We start from the raw sequence: 25,333 nt of genomic DNA, 5'->3' as shown, positions 1-25,333 counted from the left end.
ACTGAATAAGCTGAAGCCTGTATTGAGTGGCTGTTATTTTAGAACTGTAGTTGGAGTATGGTTCTATCTATCTAAGGTGGACTACTGCAACACCCTTTACCCTGAGGAGTCTTGTAAGTGGTACAGAATTCTGCAGCCAGACTTTTTTTTTTTTTTTTTTGGGGGGGGGGGGGGGGGGGGGGTCAAAATTCTCATGCAACTCCAGTGTTGAAACAATTACATTGGTTACCTGTTAAATACAGGATGCAGTTTAAGGTGCTCTTACTGATTCTCCAAACCTTCAATTGCCCCCTAGTATATGGTTCAGACATTGTCTCTTTAATCGACCACATCGATGTTTGTGCTCAGTCTGTTGGTAAAGAGAGGGTCTAAAGCACACCAGTCAAACAAAACAGAAAAAAAAAGCACATAAGGGTCTTCAGGTGCAGGACAATGTGAGTACTTTAATGAAAAAAAAGATCCAAAACGGGCCGTGTTTCGGCGACAACTCACCTGCCATGGGTCACACAAATCCTCTCTCAAGTTTTGAAAAATTGTCAATACTCCAATTCTGGATATGAGTATACCAAATAATACAAAATGAAAAGTTTGTCTCAACCCTGCACCTGAAAGCCTTTTTGCTCTTTTTTCTGTTTTGTGTGCTTAGAGTTTGTCATGTGTTTATCTATACCAGGGTATATAGATGTTTATTATGCTAAAACCAGAGGTGGTACTTTCACTTTGGCTGGTCCATTGTTATGGAATGCACTACCTGGAGTATCTCAACACTGTTCCAGCACTTCACAATTTAGGAAGTTGCTAAAGACACATATGCTTCTGCAAGCATTTCTTATTGTGTAAAGGATGTTAAACCTTTGAACAATATATAAGCAGATAGATTTGAATAGGGGAAGAGGGATATGGCGGTGTGTGTCAATTTTCTTGTGTATGTTTGTTATTGTGATTCTCTTAGGTGTAAGCGGACAACAAGTTTTTTAAATAAATAAACTTTCCTACGAGGGCAAGATGGTATCTGAATAGGACGTGTGCGAGACAGCTCCTCACTCAACTCCTTATCGCTATTCTTTTTTACCTTCTAAAAACTATTTCCATGCCCAAGAGAAGGGGTAAACAGAGGGTTTTCCCTGCTCCCTCAGAAAGACAGGAATTGGGACCGATGGACCGTTTCACTGTTCCCCGTGTGGAATTGACTGGGCAACAGCCCTCGCTGCAGGGAGGATCGATGAGGTGAACCGTCCTCCCTGCCTGAGGGAGAAGTCACGCTGAGCCTAGAGGAACGGAGTCCTCCCTCGATGCCGGCAATGCTGACAGACCAAAGCCCGATCGACTATGATCTGGGAGCAGGGGCAGACGCTGCCAGCAGAGCGCCGAGTATAGCAGACTTGACAACTACTGCTAGGAATACCGAAGGAGGATTAGGAGGTGAACCGCAGAAGAGTAAGACCGGTTCTGACGGGGGGAGCTCAGGAAGAGGTAACATTGAAATTTTTTTCCTAAAAACCGGAGAAAGTAACCCTAGAAAAAATTTGGGATACTTTGAAGTAATAAAAATTACTGAACAACTGTTTCCACCTGTTCCAAGGATTTATTACTTGGCTCCTTATATCAAGAAACCAAGTGAGCGTATAATACCATCTATGGAGCCTCCATTTGAAGAATTAAATGTGAACTTATCCCAAACAATTGAAGATGAATTAAGCGGAGTATAACCTGCTACACTAATTATAGATTTTGTTTTAGTCGGACCGGGATTGGATTTTGAAAATTTTCTTTAAACAGACATGAAGTTTTTTTGAACTGTAAAGTCAAAGCATTCCCTGATATTGCTAGACAAACTCAGAAAAGACATCAGTCCTTTCTGAAACTTCGTGACCGTGTGTTGTTGCCGGGGGAAATTTTCTGGCTTAATTTTCCTTGTAAATGTGTTGTTAAATTTCAATGGATTAAATGTGTTTTCTTTGAGAGTGACCAATTAGCAAAATTCCTGGACTCCAGACAAGAGCCGGCTGTAAACTCTCCGGCGCTTCCTCCATTAGTATCTACTCCGTAATAGGATAAGTGGGAATAAGTTCTATTCTTTTTTTTCCTATGTTAACCAATTTTTGAATAGTGCCTTGCCTATATTGTGGACTTTAGCAGTAATTATCATTTAATAGATACTGTTTATATTTTCTTGAATTGTTATAATAGTCCTTTTCTGTACAAGTGTTTTCTTGTAAAATTTATTGAAATTATAAATAAATAAAAAATATATAAAAAAAAAATAATTCCTACCAACACTCCTTACTGCATCTCCTGCTCACGAACTCTGTAGAAAGAATCTAGTCTTATGACAACACAAATCCTTAACTTTATTATGCTGAAAATTTGCACAGTACTATATGAACAGAAGTTTTAGATCATGAACAAAATGGCTACCCAGGAAGAACATCTTTGATCTTTTAATGGCCTCTGCAGTGGCTACAATGAGTTTAGCACACAAAGTTTCGCTGAACTTTGCATAAGGCCAACATCAGTACACAGAAATCAATTATGGCAGATAGGGACCTTGAGGCATGGTATTCAGACCAACATAATTCCTGATGCACTAAAGACTCTAGCTGCCCTCACCTTTATCCTCTATGCTTCTCCTATGCTTTGACTTGTGTTACTCTTAGCCTCTACCAGCTCCCATGGGAGGTTGTTTTATACATCCACCACTTTTCCCATTAAGAAATATTTCTGTTAATCCTATGTTCTCTAAGCATTAAACCATGATCTCTGATGTGTCTTATTTTTCACCTGTCAGAGACTATTGCGCTTTCTTATGAGGTTGTGATCTTATGAGCCTCTTGTCCTAATATCCCCCTTCTGGAGTCTGATAAAAAGTTGTTCAACATACTGTTAGCTGTTGCTCTGCATTTAATTGTCTCCAATTGGAAAAATAATGTGTACCTCAATTATAATGAATGGTGGAGTTACGTTTATGTGATTAGGAAATATGAAACCATTTTGGCCCATAGGCGTCGACGAATTAAGTCTGTTTTGAAGACCTGGCCTCGTTTAGATCTCTTTTGTAAGGAGCCGCATAGCACCAATTGATTTTGTGTATCCATACTGTGTGTTTCCGGGTATTGCCATGGCTCTTTGATCTTCCTTTGTGTTTATTTGCGGGGGGGGGGGGGGGGGGGGGTTGTTTGCTTTTGTGCTTATTTTTGAGTTTACCTTTGTATTATCGGTATGAAAAAGCCTTTAATAATCATATTTAAACAACAAACCATGATCTCTGGTTCCAGACTAACCATTCCACTGAAAAAAGTATTCCTCCCCATGCATTATTTTCCACCTTTCCTAAAACAAGAGGTTAAAAAATAGGGATGAAAACAAGTAAGGTATTTGAATGTTATCATATGCCTTCTTTCCCCTTCCCCACCCTGTCTCCTCTCACAGGCTACACATTTAGGCTTTTAGGGTTCATCTCGAAGGGCCTTTTCTTTTTGAAATATTGGTACATCTATATCTTTTGGGGGTATGGCCTAAAGAAATGACCTTCCTTTTCTATAGGTTATGCCTCTCTCTATAAACCCTATCATTTCTTTAGTTCTAGTTAATGCGCTGTTGTAGTGCTTCATTCTTGGAGTGCATCTTAAGTTCTCACTCCTGATTAGTGCACATCAGTACCTGAACCCCGTATTATATACTACCATTTTGAATTCCTGCACCTGAAACAGAGATACTCAAAGAAACCTTTTTATATGCTTGTTTACCAATGCATTCCGTTCAACATGTACTTTTGTCCGTTCTACCTCCTCTTCAGGCACTCTGTCAAAAATAGACGAATCTGCTCCTTTACAGAATAGAAGAATATTTCCTAAAACAAAAGGTTAGAACAGAAATGAAAACAAGCAAGGCTTTAACTGATTGAAGAATTTTCAATAAAAACTTCATACAGCCTGCCTTCACAAGAAAACATCTGGCAAAACACAACTAAGCACACCAGTTGGTTATTACAATATCTGTTGGCTACATAGGTATTAATCAGTAAAGGCATGGACTGTCTTAGTTACAGTTCAAATAAGAGGTCCACCGTATAAAGTCAAGCACATACAAGAATGTGAAAGATGAACAGGAAAACAGATGCGATGTCAGTAACATCTTAAATTTAGCACAATGAAAAATGAAGAGGGGAATAAAGTGAATAAGCTGGAAAGCTTAATTTGAGTTTTTGGCTATTCATTAATTAAACCTCATTTGCTCTCATATAAAATTAATAAAAAAATTATATAAATGTTCATTCTAATTTTCAGATCCAACATATGGGGTGATAGTGTGCAAAGATTTCAGGTCTATGCTTGTAAGTATTCTCTAAAGGAGAGACAGTAGTAGTCAAAGTATCTACAGTATGATTCTTAAAAATAATATTCCCTAAACTCAGGAACTGTATTACATTCTTATGAGGACAGTTCCAATGTTATGAACAGGCCCCCAGCTTTGGCACCTAAATAAGGCTCCTAAATTAAGGCGCTCAGTGCCTTTTAAAAATCAGATTCAGAGTTAATGGTTAAATGTTCAAAATGCTGCTGAACTGCCATTGCTGATGAAGAGCGCATTGTGGAGTTATAAAACACTGTGTTACCTTTCCTCGATTTGCAATATGGATTTTGATGTATAGCAGCATCATTTACATCCACCTATAAATCCCATTATTAAGGAAAAGGTCAGCTTGCAACCACTGAACTAGAACTTTAAGAAATCAAATTTGAGGCCAGGAATTTTGGTCAATTTTGCTAATGGCCTTGTAGCTAAACAAGGGAACCACTAAGTCAACAACGCTTGTTTTTTTTTCCTAATATAGTTACACTTCATTTACTAGGGTGTAAATGACCACATACTCCAACCCATATCAGCAATAAAGCCAATTTCCCTCCTGCTAAAGAGCTAAACAATTATTAATGATCTAATTTAGCTGCAAGTTTTATCTGAGATTGAGCATACTCGTTAGAGATATGACACTGCACAACAGTTGGTAACTGTACATGGCACTATTTAAACAAGAAATTAAAGCAGGCAAAATAGAGGAGGTGCTGGGAGGTGGGCATTTCAAATGTAAGCAAGCAGCCTTAAAAAGGAAAAAGTTATAGAAATAAGTACTCAAATCCTTTTGATAAACCATTGCTAGTCCTTTCTCATGTCAAATTGGGATAGATATTGAGCCAGCAGTTCAACACAACTGGCTTCAATGCTGTCTAAGTTGACAATTTTTATTTTAGTGGTGCTTTATACTAGTGCATTTATTTTATAGTACTAAGTGCTAGTAACATGAAAAACTAATTTAAACTTGCTATTTCTCCATGTCATTTGAGAGGCACTTGAAGGCCTAAAGTACCTGGATATTCTCAGAGCCTTGCTAGGCCCCGTCAGGGAGTGGCTTTATCAATGGCTTAAATTTATACCCAAAGGCATGCTAGACCTTGAAATTACAAAAAGCAGCTAACTTTTTAATTAAAAATAATAGCCATACAAGAGTCCGGGAGGGGGGGGGGGGGGGGGGGGAGATCTCCTTCCAATCCAGCTACAATGGAGAAAAGGAAAAAATTGCAAGTTGGTGGCAAAAGGTTCTGTCAGCAAAGTGGCAGAAAATCACTGCCGATTAGCCATCAGCATATGGCACTCATGTAGCACTATATACCTATAGCACATCTTAGTAAACAGGGCCCCAAATTTTGGGGTTATGAACACAAAATAAAATATTTTGTTATTCACATACTACAGTACTTTCTAACTGAAGAATTTCAGAGAATAGGAATGGAGTGATTCAAATGGAGGTCTCATGAGAACTGTGAGGATGACATTAAGATCCCACACTACCAGAGGTGGTTTGATAGGAGGTTTGGTATGATATTAACCTTTTATGAAATTAACTATCCAGGGATATTAACCTTTCATGAATTTAACTATCAAGGAATTATCAATCTTTGAGAGTTGAATCATGGGAAAAAGTGATCCCAGGGAAACCATGAAAAATTTTTTGTTGGAGCAGGTATTGAGAATCGGTCATACCCCCCCCCCCCCCCCCCCCCCCCCCCCCGTCTTTCGGTATGATAAAGTACCTGGGGTAATTAACCTCAACCTCTCTCTGGCAGAGGAACTGGTTCTATTGTATTTTGTGGAAGGAGGAAGAGAGCTTCTCCTGAAATACCATCATTTGGAGGGAGCTGAAATCAGACTTTTGGTACATGGTTGGGAGGCCTTCTTTCCCAACGAAAAGTGTAACCATGCCGAGTGATCTGACGTACCCAACAGTCAGAGGTTATGAGGGCCACCTCTCTTGAAATAGGATCAGCCTGCCTCCCACTGGTAGGTTTCTTGGTATGGACAACTGGACGGTGGCAATGCTCTCTAGGAAGGAATCAAAAACTGGGTTGCTGTTTAGGCTGAGGAGGGGTCTGTGACTTCTTGTCCCCGCTGATGTTACGGTTGTGAGCGCTGAGACACAGTCCTTTGAAGAAGAGCAGTAGGAATACAACATTGTTTAGAGGTGTACTAGTTCAGAGTGCCTAAATCCTCCAGAATTATCTCCTAGAAGCAGCAGCAGTAGAGGGCTTTGGTCTGGAGAGAGTTTTAATGGTATCTGAATGTTTTTAATCAGATCAGCCACTTCCTAGACCATCTCTCTGAATAAGTTGTCTCCACAACAAGGGATATATGCTAAACTTCTTGGACTGCAGATTCTAGGTCGGAAACTCTGAGTCAGGAAACAAGTCGCATTGCTACTCCCAAAGTGGAAATACAAGAAGAGATGCCAAAGGCATCAAAGGCTTGTCTTGCCAGACATTTGCGAGAATCCAGTAGTTTCCTGTGAAACTCAAAAGCCTGTTCAGGAGGAAGGAATTCTGTAAAACAGAGACTACTCTGTATTGGAGTCTTCAAGTAAACTGTGAAATAAAGTTGCTAATCCAATATGCAGTTGGTTAGCATAGAGGCTTGCTATGTTTGCCTGCCAAAAGTATTTAAGGTTCTAGCTCTTCCGCCTGGAGAAGCAGAAGCATGAGATCACACACTGTGAGAGAGCTTCAAGGAGGATTCCATAACTAAGGAATAATGGGAGGTAATTGTGTTTTTTCTAATTCAGTATCCTATACATAGTGTCCCTTTTCTTTGGAGCAACCTGAATTAAGGGAGCTTCCCAATTTTTGAAAAGAGAATCTTTTGTAACTGTATGAAGGGGGATAGTGACTCCCTGTCTATGAGGAGAGTCAAAGCTTTTTGACATATTAGATTATGAACAAGGTTCCTCTCAGTCTTCAGTTTGAAAGGTATGGCCAGGGCCGTTTTCCTGCCTTTCTAGGGTCTCCTAATTAACATTTCTTCTCTCTCCATGTCTGCCATCCATCTTTTGTGACCCTATCTGTTCTGTCCAGCATCTCTCCTCGCCATCCCTGCTCCCCCTTGTTCAGCATATGCCCTCTTAGTGTCCATATACTTCCCCTTATATTCAGCATTGCCTGTGTCCATTACCCTGACCTTATGTTCCTATCTCACCCCTTTTCCAGCACTGCCCTGTGTCTCTGTCTCTATTCTTACTCCATGCCCAAACAACTAGAAAAATGGTCTAAGATTTGGCAATTAAAATTCAATGTGAAGAAATGCAGTGATGCACTTAGGGAGTAGAAATCCACGAGAGACGTATGTGTTAGGCGGTGAGAGTCTGATATGTACGGACGGGGAGAGGGATCTTGGGGTGATAGTATCTGAGGATATGAAGGCGACGAAACAGTGTGACAAGGCAGTGGCCGTAGCTAGAAGGTTGCTAGGCTGTATAGAGAGAGGTGTGACCAGCAGAAGAAAAGAGGTTTTAATGCCTCTGTATAAGTCGTTGGTGAGGCCTCATCTAGAATATTGTGTTCAGTTTTGGAGGCCGTATCTTGTAAAAAGAATTGAAGCGGTGCAAAGAAAAGCTAAAAAAATGGTACGGGATTTGCGTTACAAGACGTATGAGGAGAGATTTGCTGACCTGAACTTGTATACCCTGGAGGAAAGGAGAAACAGGGGTGATATGATAGAGATGTTCAAATATTTGAAAGGTATTAATCCGCAAACTAACCTTTCCCGGAGATGGGAAGGCGGTAGAACTAGAGGACATAAAATGAGATTGAAGGGGGACAGACAAGAAAAATGTCAGGAAGTATTTTTCCACGGAGAGAGTGGTGGATACTTGGAATGCCCTCCCGCCGTAGGTGGTGGAGATGAAAACGGTAACGGAATTTAAAAATGCGTGGGATAAACATAAAGGAATCCTGTTCAGATGGAATGGATCCTCAGAAGCTTAGCAGAGATTGGGTGGCAGAGCCGGTGGTGGGAGAAGGGGCTAGTGGTTGGGAGGCGGGGCTAGTGCTGGGCAGACTTCTACTGTCTGTGACCTGAAAATGGCAGATAGAAATCAAGGTCAGGTATACACAAAAAGTAGCACATATGAGTTTATCTTGTTGGGCAGACTGGATGGACCGTGCAGGTCTTTCGCTGCCGTCATCTACTATGCTACTATGAGGCATATTTTCAAAGCACTTTGGGAGGCAAAGTTCCATAGGTTTCTATGGAATTTTGGGAGGCTAAGTGCTTTGAAAATGAGCCTCTATGTATCTGTTATCTGTACCATGTCCCTTCCCTCTCTTCCCTTACCCCCGGTCCAGCATCTTTCCCTCTCGCTCCCCCTTGCCCCAACTCATGGTCTGGTATATAACCCTCTTTCTCCGTCTGTTGCTTCGGCGACTCTCCTCCTCTGTTCCACCTTCGAAGCTAGTGTTAAACTATCAGTATCTTTCTATGCACTGCTATATAAATATATATCCGATGAGCAGCTACTTTTGAGACAAACATACTAATGTTTTTCATCCTGAAGTTATTGCAATTCTAACAACATACCTGTACTGGTTTGCACAATAACACTCATACGTCGACGGTTGGGATCAAAGTTTAAAACATGAAGAAGCTTATACCTATAAAAACAAAGGCCATTAAAATCCAAAGTCTCTGACGATAAAACATATGAAATTGTTATTCTTAATGTTCAACTTATAGTTAGCTCTATAGCTTATAGATTATGATGCAAATGAAGATCCCAGTCTCTCCAAAATGCACTAAATATTTATGACAACATATAATAAAAGGGATGAGAATGACTATAGACTCTTGGATCTTTTTACTTTAAAAGCAGGTGTTCTCAACCTAGTCCTCTGAACACACTTAGCCAGTCGGGTTTTCAGGATACCCACAGTATGAATATGCATATTCATTGTGAATATCCTGAAAACCTGACTGGATGTGTGTCCCGATTCCCTAGCGTGAAGTTGAGAATGTCTGCTTTGAATATACTCTCCTACAAGTGAATTAATCTACACTTATTACCATTTCCCCAATTTTAAAACAAAAACATACCAAAATTCAGGAAACTAAAAATAGCATAATGATGATAATAATAATGAAGCATGGCGAATGGAGCACTTTCAACTCTGGAGAAGCCGAAGGACCCCCCCCCCCAAAAAAAAAATCAAGGGCCTTTACTTAAGAGTAAACCTTCAAATGTTTTCTTCCCCCACCCCACACCCATTTGACCAAAAAAGTTGGTTTAGAAAGTTTAACTGCACAATGTTTTGTATAATTTGTGCACATAAAGGCAATAAAATATAACACACACACACACATTTATTACAATTGAAGCAACTTATTAAATCTTACAAACTTTTTCCGCATATACAGAGTTTTCACTGCATATTTCTTTTAACATCTCCAAACTGAAGAAAAATTGAAAGAGCTGGAGAATTTACATCAATACGTAAGCTCCTCCTATCATGTATTGCCTTAAACAAACAATGTTCCTCCCAAAATATATACCTGATGAACAGCTATTTTACAGGTGAACACCAAGAGTATGCAGTGATTGCAAACCTCTCTTAACCCCTCCCCTCTTCACTCCCATCTATGCTTTCCCATCTACAATATAGTTCTTTTCCTTACTCTATTTCCCATTTGTAATTGTAAACCACTTTATTTCACTGAGAAGTGGTATATCAAGTACCAATAAACTAAACTTTCCTATCTGGTCCAACATTTTTACATCTTTCCATAAGGAGTGTTAGAAACATCCTTTGATTTCTCACTTTTCTTATAGCTGACTGATTTATGGGCTAGCTTACATTTATTAAACCTACGAGCAGGCTATGTAATATTTTATGTCAACTAGACTAGAAGAAAGGTTACCAGGTTTGTCCTGCAGATCTAAAAGCAACCTGTGGATAACGACTGCACCAACTTTAGGGGCCTTGAGGTACTTCAAAAATTGAAATACATTTCTTCTTGGCTCAGTCTCCTATGCAATTGTAAAATATATAAAATTTTCCTTACTTAAGTAAATGTTTTGGATCTATTATTATTATTTCTGCTTTTGTACCCCACATTTTCCAACCAAACTGTCGGTTCAATGTGGCTTACAGTTTACATCAATTAAACATATTACATTGTTGCTGGAAGTGACCACGTGTCATTGGTCAGTTTCTGATCGTAGTGGTGTGTTTTTTTTAATTTTTTTTTTATTGTGCAGTAGTATCGAATAGCGATTTGCTGAATGAAGAAGTGGGCTTTCAGGTGTTTTCGGAAAGTTAGGTGGTCATGCATTTTAGGCCTTTCGGTAGCATATTCCATATATTGGGACAGTTGTATAAGAAGATGGTTGAATATGAAAATTTGTATTTTAGGCCTTGACATTTTGGAAGTGTAGGGTGAGGTATACAGAAAATTTATGAGTAGAGAAGATGAATGATCATATCAAAGTTTCATGGAGAAATCCTTCAGCATATGACATGGAGATTTTTGGTAACGATGCGGATACCTTTCAAATTCTGCGTGGAGCCTTTTGGTAACTGCCCCAAGCAAAACAGCAGGTAAGTCAAAGTCTGAACCACAGATAAGGGAACTTATTGATGAGCAGGATTTTCTCTATATCTTTGTATCAGAAATATTTGCAGGGGATTATTATGGGGTTTCTGTGAAGAACTCATAGGCTGTACTTGGCTCCAACATTATGACAAAAAATATCTGAAAATACTGATGCAGCGTGAGAAGGTATAGATGAAGATAATGGCTCATCTGCATTTGTGACAAGTATTTTTGGCAAAAATAAAAACAAAGTGTGATTTTTTTTTTTCATTTGCAGAAGACCAATATCTGAATCAAAACTAGGTGGAAAACTGGTAGCTGATTGTGCTCCTCTTGAGGGGGGGGGAATTCCCCAACCCCAATATGATGACATTGTCTTGGATGCTTTGATGGCAGAAGTTCACTGGTGCCATTACCTTGGTCTTAAGAGCCTTCATTATGGGATTCTTGGTGTCTGACTGATTCTGTGCTAAGACTTTAGTGTTATAAACATAAGAATAGCCATACTGGGTCAGATCAATGTCCATCTAGTCCAGTATCCTATTTCCAACAGTGCAAGCAGTGCAATCACAGGGCAAGCAGTGGCTTCCCCATGTCTGTCTCAATAGCAGACTATGGACTATTCCTCCAGATCATGTCCAAACCTTTTTTAAACCCAGATACACTAACTGCTGTTACTACATCTTCCACCAAAGAGTTCCAGAGCTAAACTATTCTTTGAATGAAAAAATATTTCCTCCTATTTGTTTTCAAAGTATTTCCATGTAACTTGAGTGTCCCCTGGTCTTTGTACTTTTTGAAAGAGTAAAAAAATGAATTCACTTCTACTCGTTCTACACACTCAGGATTTTGGAGACATCAATCATATCTCTTCTCAGCTGTCTCTTTCAAGATGAACAGCCCTAACCTCTTTAGCCTTGCCTCATATGAGAGGAGCTTCACCCCTTTATCATTTTGGTTGCTCTTCTTTGAACCTCTTCTAATTCCACTGTGTCTTTTTTGAGATAAGGTGGCCAGAACTGAAGGCAGTACTCAAGGTGAGGTCGCACAATGGAGCATTACAGAAGCATTATAGTATTCTCGGTCTTATTTACCATCCTTTTCTAATAATTCCTAGCATTCTTTTTTGCTTTTTTGGCTGCCACCACACACTGCGCAGAAGATTTGAGTGTACTGTCTACACCACCACCTAGATATTTTTCTTGGGTGCTGACCCCCAAGGTGGGCCCTAGCATCAGTTAACTATAATTTGGATTATTCCACCAATGTGCATCACCTTGCATTTGTCCACATTAAATTTCATCTGTCATTTATATGACCAGCTGAAGCTCTGTACTGTGAAAACTATGTTCATGATCTACATGAATTTAGCTTAAATCGTTTTTCTCCTTTATATGGCTCCAGATCTTAGGTATTTGCCTTCTGGCACTAAGGTGTGGTGCTTATTTTAAGGTGCTGTGCCAAGGTTACTGCTATATCTTTGCTCACCCTCCCACTGAGACATGATTTTCCTGGTCCATGACTGTCTTAGTAGAATCTGAAGGCAACTGTCTGCAGGAATAAAATCTGTTCTCTTGATGGGTGATGTGGTACACTTTAGGGTCAAAGGTTTTACTTGCTTCTTTTTCACAGCATATGCACGTTAAGCTGAACACTCTACAACAGTAAGCCTACAGAACATATGAGCCTCTATGACATTCCACTACATTATCCTCATTATGTGTTTGACTGATGCTTTACAGGCAAATAATATGCCCATTTATCTGTCACAGGTGGAACACTTTTCATTTGACATATCAGAGTGTGGCAGCTAGTTTGAACACAGTGGGTTTAAAAAAAAAAAAGTTTGAACAACTTCCTGGAGGAAAAGTCCATAGTCTGTTTTTGAGATGGATGTGGGGAAAGTCACTGCTGGCCCCAGGATGGGTAGCATGGAATATAAATACTAATTGGGTTTCTGCCAGGTATTTGTGACTAGGCTTGGCCACTGTTTGGAAACAGGATACTGGGCTAGATGGACCATTGGTCTGACCCTGTATGGCTACTCTTAAGTAAAAGAAGAGGGGGCTTTTTTTTAGGAAGAAAACATGAAAAGAAAAATGCAATGAAAGCAAAAAGCAACAAATGGAAGAGAAATAAAGCACACCCATTTGGAAAAGCACTAGAAATGTCACCTCCAAACTGAAGGGGAATATGCACTTAGAAGTTATTCCCAATACTTCTTGGACTTTGGCATGGCTGATTGATCTGCTTTGTCAACAAAACCATTTCAAGCTCATTCAACATGTTTTATATAATTTCACTTACATTTCAGTTTCATTCTCCTGGTTTTTTACTTTCATGTAGTTATTCTCGACTCCCAAATAAGTGAAACCATATCTGTTGAGACAGACATTATGCTTAAACTCATCCGAAAGGGATATACAACTGAATGCCATTTTGTACCACTAATCCTTAAATAATAGTTTCCTTATCTTTACAGATCTTTTCTGATTCAGATGTGATCTATGTTGAAACCACTGACATGGGGGTGGGGGAGGGTCCTTCAGGGCTTAATTTTAGCCCCCACTAATATTTTTATAGTTCTCCCTGCCACAGTGGTGCAAAATTATGGGATGAGTTTATTTACATGCAGCTGACACTCAACTGATTTGCTGCTGTGATTTTGCAGACTTGGTCATTTGAGGATATCAGTGTGTGTCTTAAAGCTATCCATGACTGGCTGACTTCCCCTCCATCAAAGCCGGAGGTAATCTGGTTTTCAAGAAGCATGTTTACATAAGCTTTGTTCCCCTTTTAACTGATGTAAGCTATCCAATAAGTATGCATTTTAATTTCTTGGTGACCTTGATCAAATTTATTTGATTAAAACATCCATGTCATTTCCTAAGGATGATTTGGGCTGTACAGCCAATTTTTGATGTAGCAGACTTGTATTAATTCATAACTTATTAACCAACTCAATGATTATAATTCTGTACACATTGGGAACTACTGCAGCCAGAGCTAGAAAGCTTCAACTGATCCACACAAAGTCTCAGAAGCTTATATATCAAGAGAAATGATTTTACCATGTGAGAATTCCTAATAATGTCTTTCAATGCTTATTACACTGGCTTACCATTATTTAACAAGTACAACTGGATGGTCTTACAGACAAGTAGGCTAACATATTTTTCACATCTGAGGTAGTTTGGTCCAGTTGTCCATGTGGCCAATGGAATAGCCCATTCAAATCATATGAAAAATTTGCGAAATCCATTGGTTTTTACCTCAGTCCACTTGTCCATAGGTAAAATACTGACAACTTGATGCACTAGCTCCAAAAAGCGTAAAATCAGCAAAATTGAGGATTAGCCCATTTCTCCATAAGACCACCCAATTATACTTTATGCTGCTCCTAGATCTTTGATGACAGCTCAACAAAATTTTCCGACTGTACCTTTACCTTGTACAGTTAGAATGGAAAATATCTGAAAATCCTTCTTTGCTTATTTTGTGCTTATCTTCCTAAATTCACTATCACATTGGATCAGGAAAGAAACTTCACTGGCAAAATTTAAGAAGGGGCTTAAAGCACAGCTTTTTTACTGCGATTTACAGTTAGGGTCCTGGAGGGGTCAATACAAAGAACTGCTTCATTTTTCCCTTACTTCTATTTGTTATTTGTTGTTCCAAAAACTAATTTCCCTGTTTTGTTTTTATTCTTACATTTCTCCTTTTATTTTCATTGCACACCACTTACATCAGTGTTTCCAAAGCTTTTATCCACCAATATGACTCCATTTAAAACGCTCAGACCAAGTCTGAGGAGTAGCCTAGAAGTTACTGCAGTAAAATACTTAGATCATGTGACTTCCAGATGATGAAAACAAAATAGCAAACCCGCCTCCTCTTATCCTCTTCCTCCTGCACAATCCCTTTTTCAAAGAATGAAGTGTTCACAGACCTCAGTACTCTATGGTTTTCCATTAGGAGGGGGGGGGGGGGGGCAAACCTGTGAATATTCATTAACTCAAAGAATTTTGTCATTGTGGAGATCCAAAAAGGTGAGCTTTTTTTTTTCTGTGACCCCCATCTACTGACAATGCAATCCCATTTGAAGTCCCGATGCACAATTTGGGAACCGGCCTAGATGCTCTCTAAGTGTGGTAGATAAAATAAATGTAAATCTAAATACATGTCCTTACTTTTTAGCACCTTTCACCAAAGCTATTTCATCAGGAGACGATGAGACATAGGCACATCCCTGATCTGATACCACCAGACCATCTACATGATCTTCTTTAATTTGAACAGTGTGACACAAACACAGGGCACGGAGAAATAAGCCTTCTCTTGCCTGAATGGGGAGAGAAACATGTAAAATAAATGAGCTGTCTGTTTGGATATACTCTGATCACTACAAATGTCTCGAATTTCATTATGTATCATGATAATCAAAATTAAGTTTAAAAAGGTATTCAAATATCATGCTTATGCCTGGATTCTGAAGTAGTTTTGATCATCAATTAGTTTCCTATATGTTGACAAAGCAAAGATACTTACCTGTAGCAGGTATTCTCTGAAGATAGCAGGCTGATAATCCTCACAAGTGGATCGGCGATCCGCGCCAGCCCGGGAAACAGCATTTGAAATGGCAAAAAAGTTTGCTAGAGCCTTTTTAGTGCGCTGTGTGTCCAACTGTGCATGTGCCGAGTGCCTTCCTGCCCGCGCTCTTCAGTTCAGTCACGAATAAAAGAGAAATAGAGAAGACAACTCCAAGGGGAGGTGGGTGGGTTTGTGAGGATTATCAGCCTGCTGTCCTCAGAGAATACCTGCTACAGGTTAAGTATCTTTGCTTTCTCTGAAGACAAGCAGGCTAAAATAATCCTCACAAATGGGGTATCCCTAGCATCCAGGCTCACTCAAAACAACAAACGTTGGTCAACTGGGCCTCGCAACAGCGAGGAAGCAACGTAGATTAAGCTGAAACTATATACAACTAGCTGAGAGTGCAGACTGGAACAGAACAAAGTGGGCCTAGGGGGTGGAGCTGGATTCTAAACCCAAACAAATTCTGCAACACCGACTGCCCAGACTGTTGTGTCGGGTATCCTACTCAAGGCAGTAGTGTGATGTGAATGTGTGGACTGAAGACCACGTTGCAGCTTTGCAAATCTCTTCAATGGAGGCTGAAGTAAGCCACTGACGCAGCCATGGCTCTGACAATATGAGCCATGACATGGCCTTCTAGAGTCGGCCCAGCTTGAGGGTAAGCAAAGGAAATGCAAAGTGCTAGCCAATTGTAGATTGTGCGTTTTCTGATGGCGACTCCCCTCCTGTCAAACAAACAACTGGGCAACCTTGTCTGAAGGACTTTGTCTGCTCCATGTAAAAGGCCAATGCTCTCTTGCAGTCCAAGGTGTGCAAGCTGCTTTCACCAGGGTGGGCATGAGGATGGGGAAAAAATGTTGGCAAGACAATCGACTGGTTGAGATGGAACTCCAACACCACCTTCAGCAGGAACTTAGGGTGCGTGTGGAGGACTACTCTTTTGTGATGAAACTTAGTACAAGGTGTATCCACTACTTGAGCCTGAAGCTCACTGACCCTACCAGCTGAATAAATAGCCACCAAGAAAATGACCTTCCAGGTCAAGTACTTCAGATGGCAGGAATTCAGTGAGAAAGACGTTGAGATCCCATGACACTGGTGGAGGTTTGACAGGGGGCATCGACAAAAGCGAACCTCTCATGAAGCGAACAATAAAAGGCTGTCCAGAGATATGCTTACCTTCTACACGTCGATGATAAGCCCTAATTGCACTGAGGTGAACCCTTACGGAGTTGGTCTTGAGACCAAACTCTGATAAGTGTAGAAGGTATTCAAGCAGAGTCTGTGTAGGACAAGAAAGGGGATCTATGGCCTTGCTGTCACACCAGATGACAAACCTCCACCATTTAAAAGAATAACACTTCTTAGTGGAATCTTTCCTGGAAGCCAGCAAGACCCAGGAGACACCCTCCAAAAGACCAAAGGAAGCAAATTCCAGGCTCTGAACATCCAGGCCATGAAAGCCAGAGACTGAAGGCTGGGCTGTAGAAGTGACCCCTCATTCTGAGTGATGAGGGTCGGAAAACACTCCAATCTCCACGGTTCTTCAGAGGAAGAGGGAACCAAATCTGATGCGGCCAGTATGGCACAATCAGGATCATGGTTCCGTGGTCTTGCTTGAGTTTCAGCAAAGTTTTCTATACCAGAGGTATGGGAGGATATGCTTACAGAAGGCCTGTTCCCCAATGAAGGAGAAAGGCATCTGACGCTAGTCTGTCATGGGACTGAAGCCTGGAACAGAACTGAGGGACTTTGTGACTAAGTTGAGTGGCGAAAAGATCCACCGAGGGTGTGCCCCATGCTCAGAAGATCTTGCAGGTTACGCCCATATTCAGCGACCACTCGTGAGGTTGCATTACCTTGCTCAGCCCATCAGCCAGACTATTGTTTACGTCTGCCAGATAAGTGGCTTGGAGAAACATGCAGTGATGGAGCACCCAAAGCCACATATGGATGGCTTCCTGACACAGAGGGCAAGATCCAGTGCCCCCCTGCTTGTTGGTGTAGTACATTGCAACCTGATTGTCTGTTTGAATTAAGATAATTTGGTTGGATAGCCGATCTCTGAAAGCCTTTAGAGCATTCCAGATCACTCGGAGCTCCAGGAGGTTGATCTGAAGATCTGTTTCCTGTGGGGATCAGGCTCCCTGAGTGTGAAGCCCATCTACACGAGAGATGCATCCGTCGTCAGCACTTTCTATGGCTGAGGAATTTGGAATGGACGTCCCATAGTCAAATTGAATCGGATCATCCACCACTGAAGTGACTGTGCAAAATTGGCGGACACATGGATGGCATCCTCTAGATTCCCCTTGGCCTGATGCCACTGAGAAGCTAGAGTCCATTGAGCAGATCTCATGAGCAGACGTGCCATGGGCATTAACATGAACCGTGGACGCCATGTGGCCCAGGAGTCTGAACATCTGCCGAGCTGTGACTTGCTGTGACGCTCGAACTGTGGACACTAGGAATAGAAGGTTGTATGCCCGTGCCTCGGGAAGATAGGCTCAAACCGTTGTCATGTCGAGCAATGCTCCAATGAACTCCAATTTCTGAACCAGAGTGAGATGGAACTTGAGGTAATTTATTACAAACTAGTAGCTCGTGCACCTGAATAATCTTCCACATGGACTCCCGAACACTGTCCTCTGAGGTGCTCTTCACCAGCCAATTGTCGAGATAAGGGAACACATGCACTCCCAGCCTGCGTAGCGACACTGCAACTACCGCTAGGCATTTTGTGAATGCTCTGGGAGTGGACACTAGGCCAAAGGGCAGCATGTGGGACTGGAAGTGCTGTATTCCCATCCAAAATCGAAGATACTTCCTGTGAGCTGGAAGTATGGGGATCTGCATATATGCATCCTTCAAGTCCAGAGAGCATAGCTAATCGTTTTTCTGAATCATGGGAAGAAGAGTGCCCAGGGAAACCATCCTGAACTTTTCTCGGACCAGGAATTTGTTCAGGGCCCTTAGGTCAAGGATGGGACGAATACCACCCGTCTTCTTCTGCACAAGGAAGTACCTGGAATAGAATCCCAGCCTTTCTTCCCCTGATGGGACGGGCTTGACTGCTTGGGCCTTTAGAAGGGCGGAGAGTTCCTCTGCAAGTACTTGCCTGTGCGAAGAGCTGAATAAATGAGCTCTCAGTTGGCAATTTGGGGGGGATTCCAGATTGAGGGTGTATCCTAACTGGACTATCTGAAGAACCCACCGGTCGGAGGTCATGAGAGGCCACCTTTGGAGAAAAAAAACATTAACATCCGCCAACCGGCAAGTTGTCTGGAACAGACACTTTTACTGCAGCTATGCTTTCTTGGAGCCAGTCAAAAGCCCGTCCCTTGCTTTTGCTGGGGAGCAGTGGGGGCCTTGGGTGCACGCTGTTGACAGGAACGAGCAAGCTGAAGTTAAGCCTGAGTAGGCTGGTGAGACACGGGAGTTTACCTACACCTAGAATAGGAATAAGAAGCACTCAGTGAACCACCAAAATACCTCCTGGTTGAGGAGGTGGTAGCAGAAAGCGCCCGGCGGGAGAGAGAAGTCATAGCATTTGTGTGCTTCTTGATCTGGTCAACGAGATCTTCCACCTTCTCTCCAAAAAGATTATCCCTCCAGCAAGGAACATCCACAATTCTCTGCTGGACTGAATGGTCCAGGTCAGAAACACGCAGCCATGAGACTCTGCGCATTGCTATACCTCGGGCAGAGATCCTGGATGCTTTATCAAAAGTGTTGTAAGCGACCCTGTCCAAAAATTTACAATACACGTTCTGCTGTTTGACCAGCTGGTGAAAAGGTTCGGCCTGCTCCGGTGGAAGGGCATCAACCAAACTAGACAGCTGCTGCACAGAGTTCCACAAATGGATGCTGGTGAAGAGCTGGTATGATTGTATATGGGAGCGAGCATGGCGGCCAGATACATTATCCTCCGAAAAGAGTCCAATGTTCTAGCTTCTCTGCCTGGGGGTGCCTAAGCATAGTCTCTAGAACTCTTGGCTCTGAGGGCAGAGACCACCACATTGGAGTTGTGGGGAAACAGACCTCATCAACCCAGGCTCCCCATGGATCCAATAGTGAGAATCAGTCTTCTTCGGGACAACGGGGACAGACAGAGGGGACGCCCAGTTTCGCATAAGAGGACTTCCTGGATTACCTTATGCAAAGGAGCTGTCACTGCCTCCCTAGGTGGAGAGACGTAGTCCAGAACTTCGAGCATCTCAGCCCTGGGCTCATCCTCCACGTCTATAGGGAATGGAATGGCTTGAGCCATTTCCCATACAAAAGATGAGAAGGAGAGGCCCTTGGGAAGAGACAGTTTCCTTTCAGGTGGAGGGGAAGGTTCAGAGGGAATCCGAAAGGACTCATCTGAGAAGTATCGGGGATCTTCCTCTGACTCCCATGAGCATACTTTCTCGGTGTTGGAGAGCACTTCCCTCGGTGACTCCCAAGACTGGACCTGCCTCAACGCCAAAGACCTGTGGTCTCGATGGCGATGCCTAGGAGCCAACCCCCGCACAGACTGCAGTGAAGCTTCCTACATCAACGTCAATGGGGAGTTGACCTGGGTGGCAGCTGATACCGGTGGGAGGAGGGCCGGACACAGCAAGGTAGGTGCAAGCAGCCCTGATGACAATGCAGTTTGGCGCAGCAATCCTTCCAGAAGCTCTGGAAGCAAGGCCCGAATGCACACATTGAGAGCCGCACACGTTGAGAGGCGCCATCGGAAAAGACTGTGGGGCTGGTGGGGCAGTCGGTGGCAAAGCAGCTTCGTGTTCGGGAGCAGCAACTGGGCTGCTAGATCGATGCGCCGGCACCTGTTGTATGGAGGGGGAGCAGTCCTCCCAGTGTCGACGCTTCTCGAATGCCAATGACCTTGGTGACCCGGAGCTCCCGGCACTATGGGTCAAGGGAGAACGGTGTTGGTGTTTCTTGGCCTTCACTCGATGCACCTCACCGAGGTTCCACATTGCCGAGGACATTGAATCCCCACATCTCCTCGGGGTCGGGTCCCATGATGGACAGTCCTGGGGGGCCTGTATAGCAGAAGGCCTCGAGGAAGGTGGAGAACCACTCGATGCCTAGCTGATTCCAGTGTGTTGAGGTCTCTCAGCAGCCATGCCTACCTCCACTTCCAACGTCGATGCTTCCCTCGATGCAGATGTCAAAGGACTGGCAATAGCCCCAAAAAGGTTCACTCTGGGCTTCTCAAGCAAGTTGAGTCCTTTCTTCATACGAAAACAAAGGGCACAGCGGGCCAGGCTGTGGTCGGGCCCAAGGCACTGAATACACCACGAATGAGTATCATTGCTCGAGATGGTCCGGTTGCATCGAGAACAACATTTGAAGCCACTGGGAATCTTCACAGTTATATTTAGTTGTTAGCTATCTTATTGTACTTCTGGTCCTGCGCTTGCGAGTCAGGAAGGAAGGCACCCATGCATGTGCAGTGGGATCACTGCCTCAAGCTCTTTAAGAAATAGTATGCTGGGCAGAGTTTCTGCTCTGGCCTCTGTTACCCACATGTGAAAATAATTGGCCTGCTGTCCTAGGAGAATACTTACTACAGGTAAGTAACTTCACTTTACAAAGAACTTATTTTGATCTTGGTTGGAATTACCACAATTTTGTTCAGTATACAAAGACCTGTTTTTATTTTCTGTTTTAGAGACTGCCAATATGGTATGTACCCCTTTCTATCCTTTGTTTACTTGTGATAAACTGGAACAGAGAGCAGCAGGCTGTTTTATTTTGCTGCCATATCAAAATACTTTTGTGTCATCTGCAAATTTAGTCACCTCACTCTTTGTTCTGATTTCAATATCATTTCTAAAATGATAAATAGCACCGGACCCAGTAATGATCCATGCAGCACTCCACTATTCACCCTCCTCCATTCAGAGAAATGGTCATTTAACCCTACCCTCTGTTTTCTGTCCAGTAACCAATTCCTAATCCACACCAGAACATTGCCTCCTATCCCATGACTTTATCTTGTCAAGAATCTCTCATGAGAAATTTTGTCAAAAGCTTTCTGAAATCTAGATAGACTGACTCACCTTTAGCCACATGTTTATTCACACCTTCAAAGAAATGAAGCTAATTGGCGAGACAAGACTTCCTCTGGATGAACCCATACTGACTCTGTTCCATTATACCATGTTATTTATGTGTTCCGTAATTTTATTCTTTATAATAGTTTCCACGATTTTACCTGGCACTGACGTCAGGCTTACCAGTCTGTAATTTACCGGATAAAACCGGAACGCAAAAAAAACAACTCTAAGTTACACTGGCCATCCTCCAATCTTCGGGCACTACGGACGATTTTAATGACAGGTTACGTATTACTAAAAGCAGATCAGCAATTTCATGCTTGAGTTTTTAGTACCCTTGGATGTATGCCATCCGGTAGAAGTGATTTACTACTCTTTAACCGGTCAATTTGGCTCAGTACATCTTCCAAGTTAACTGAGATTTCTTTCAGTTCCTCTGTCTCATCACCCTTGAAAAACATTTCCGATACAGGCAAATCTTACATCTTCTTCCATAAAGATCGAAGCAAAGAATTCATTCAGTTTCTCCGCTATGGCCTTGTCCTCCCTGAGTGCCCCCCTTTTGCTCCCTCATGATTTAACAGTCCTACAGATTCCCTCACAGGCTTTCTGCTTCTGATGTACCTGAAAAAGTTGTTACTGTGAGTGTTTGCCCCTTCAGCAAGTTTTTCTTCATATTCTCTTTTAACCTTCAGAGTACATTCTCATGGTTCGTCCTCCACCCAAATCCCACTCTCTGTTGGAGTTCCTGAGGGATCTGTCCTTGGACCCCTTCTTTTTTTCAATCTACATCTCTTCCCTGGGCTCCCTGATCTCATCTCATGGTTTCCACTATCATCTTTATGCTGACGACACCCAGCTTTATCTCTCCACACCAGACATCACTGCGGAAACCCAGGCCAAAGTATCGGCCTGCTTATCCGACATTGCTGCCTGGATGTCCAACCGCCACCTGAAACTGAACATGGCCAAGACCAAACTTATTGTCTTCCCACCCAAACCCACTTCTCCTCTCCCTTCACTCTCTATCTCAGTTGATAACACCCTCATCATCCCCGTCTCATCTGCCCGCAACCTCGGTGTCATCTTCGACTCCTCCCTCTCCTTCTCTGCGCATATTCAGCAGATAGCCAAGACCTGTCGCTTCTTCCTCTATAACATTAGCAAAATTCGCCCTTTCCTCTCTGAACACACCACCCGAACTCGAACTCTCATCCACTCTCTCATTACCTCTCGCATTGACTACTGCAACCTACTCCTCACTGGCCTCTCACTTAGCCATCTATCCCCCCCCCCCCTTCAGTCCGTTCAGAACTCTGCTGCACGTCTTATCTTCCACCTCAACCGATATACTCATATCACCCCTCTCCTCGTCACTTCACTGGCTTCCGATCAGGTACCGCATACAGTTCAAGCTTCTCCTACTAACCTACAAATGCACTCGATCTGCAGCCCCTCCTTACCTCTCTACCCTCATCTCCCCTTACGTTCCTACCCGTAACCTCCGCTCTCAAGACAAATCCCTCCTTTCAGTACCCTTCTCCACCACCGCCAACTCCAGGCTCTGCCCTTTCTGCCTCGCTTCACCCCATGCTTGGAACAAACTCCCTGAGCCCATACGCCAGGCCCCCTCCCTGCCCATCTTCAAATCATTGCTCAAAGCCCACCTCTTCAATGTCGCCTTCGGCACCTAACCACTACACCTCTACTCAGGAAATCTAGACTGCCCCAACTTGACATTTCGTCCTTTAGATTGTAAGCTCCTTTGAGCAGGGACCGTTCTTCTTTGTTAATTTGTACAGCGCTGCGTAACCCTAGTAGCGGTCTAGAAATATTAAGTAGTAGTACTTTATCAATGCTTTGTATCTGACTTGCCAGTGCTTAAGTTGTTTCTTATTTTCTTCATTTGGGTCCTCTTTCCATTCTATGAAGGGCATTCTTTTAGCTGTAATAGTTAAAAGATGACGTGAAAGAGGCTATGTTGGCTGTTTTCCAACTTCGCAAATACATGGAATGCATCTGGTCTGGGCTTCCAAGATGGTATTTTTAAACATCCATGCCCGGTTTAGTATCCTAACCTTTGCAGCTGATCCTTTTAGCTTCTTTTTAACTGCTTTCCTCATTTTATTATATCGCCCTTTTGAAAATTAAATGCAGCTGTAGTAGATTTCCTTTGTGGCTTCATTTAGTAGCTCAAAATTGATCATGTTATGATCACTGTTTCCTAGGGGACCCAACACAGTTACCTCTTGTATTATGCCCTGCACGCCACGAAGGACTAAATCTAAAGTGGCTCCCCCTCTTGACGTTTCCTGGACCAGTTGCTCCAAGCAGCAGTCATTTATTAAATCTAGGACTTTTATCTCCCTGGCACTCCCGTAACATTTATCCATTTAATATTGGGGTAACTGAAATTGCCCAATTTGCCAGCTTTCCTAATGTCTGTAAACATTTCTTCATCTGTCTGTCCATTCTGTCCTAGTGGACGGTAGTACAGCCCTACAAGAATACTCCTTTTCTTCATACATGGAATTTCTATACATGATTCCACGATGCTATCCATTTCATGTTGAATGTTCCTCCTTAACATAGCGCAACCCCACCTCCAATTTGATCCACTATCATTGCGATACAATTTGTACCCTAACACAGTGTCCCATTGATTGTCCTCTTTCCAACAAGTCTCTGAGATGCCTATTATATCTACCTCATCATTTAGTGCTATATACACTCTCTCTCCCATCTTATATTTTAGGCTTAGAGCATTTGTATGAAGGCACTTCAAATTGTGCTTTTTCCTTGCATCTACAAGCTGCTTAGAAGTTGACGGGGATAATGTACATCTTTTACCCTGCTCTCTCCTTAAACACATCTGGTTTTCTTTCAGCATTGTTGAAATCTCTGTACTGGGATTCCCTGAATGTCCTGTTTCATATGCACTCTTGGGTGACTGTCGGTAACCCCCCACCACCACCATTCTAATTTAAAATCTACTCTAGCTCCTTTTTAAAGGTTCTATCATGGTTAAGGTGGAGCCCATCCTTTCAGAACAGGTTTCTCCCTTTCCCAGAATGTTGCCCAGTTCCTAACAAACCTAAATCCCTCATCGTCTTAATCATGCATCGAGACTTGAGCTCCACCTGTCTCTTGGGTCCTGCACGTAGAACAGGGAACATTTCTGAAAATGCTACCCTGGAGGATCTGGACTCCAGCTTTCTACCTAAGAGCCTACATTTGGCTTCTGGAACCTCCCTCCCATAGTTTCCTATGTCATTGGTACCCACATGTACCAAGACAGCCAGCTCCTCCCCAGCACTAAGATCCTATCTAGGTAGTAAGTGGACTTAGGATAGTTGATAACTAACCCTAATAGTGCTAGCATCTGAATAGTCATCCACATAGACTTCTGAGCACCCTCCTTCAAAGTGCTCTTGACCAACCAAACGTCCAGGTAGGGAAACACATGGACTCCTAAGTCTGCTTAGCGACGCTGCAACTACTGCTAGACATTTGGTAATTACTCTACAAGCTGACACGAGGCCAAACAGCAGAACACGCTACTGAAAGTGATGTGTTCCCACCCACTATCTGAGATATTTCCTATGATCTAGGAATATCGGAATGTGACAGTAGGCATCCTTCAAGTTCAGAGAGCATAGGCAATCTTGTTCCTGAATCACTGAAGAAAGGAGTCCAGGGAAACCACCTTGAACTTTTCTTTGACCAGAAATTTGTTCAGGGCCCTTAGATCTAGGATGAGATGCATCCTTTCC

The 25,333-nt window shown here is 42.5% G+C and overlaps 1 protein-coding gene across 3 annotated transcripts in view; it reads right to left on the bottom strand.

The window, feature by feature from the left end:
• ATP11C (ATPase phospholipid transporting 11C) overlaps window positions 1–25,333 on the bottom strand; it is a 265,355-nt gene that overhangs the window by 75,207 nt on the left and 164,815 nt on the right. For all 3 annotated transcript variants that reach the window (XM_030210362.1, XM_030210361.1, XM_030210363.1), the window contains exons 14-17: window positions 15,102–15,253; window positions 13,219–13,290; window positions 8,902–8,975; window positions 3,747–3,850 (exon numbers count right to left, since the gene is read on the bottom strand). In XM_030210362.1, the coding sequence (XP_030066222.1) occupies window positions 3,747–3,850; window positions 8,902–8,975; window positions 13,219–13,290; window positions 15,102–15,253 (402 nt within the window). The remainder of the gene's footprint in view (window positions 1–3,746; window positions 3,851–8,901; window positions 8,976–13,218; window positions 13,291–15,101; window positions 15,254–25,333) is intronic.

This window comes from Microcaecilia unicolor, chromosome 7, assembly GCF_901765095.1.
Source record: "Microcaecilia unicolor chromosome 7, aMicUni1.1, whole genome shotgun sequence".
Taxonomy (NCBI): domain Eukaryota; kingdom Metazoa; phylum Chordata; class Amphibia; order Gymnophiona; family Siphonopidae; genus Microcaecilia; species Microcaecilia unicolor.
Note: the sequence above shows the minus strand (reverse complement) of the source record. Positions and strands in the feature narration are given on the sequence as shown.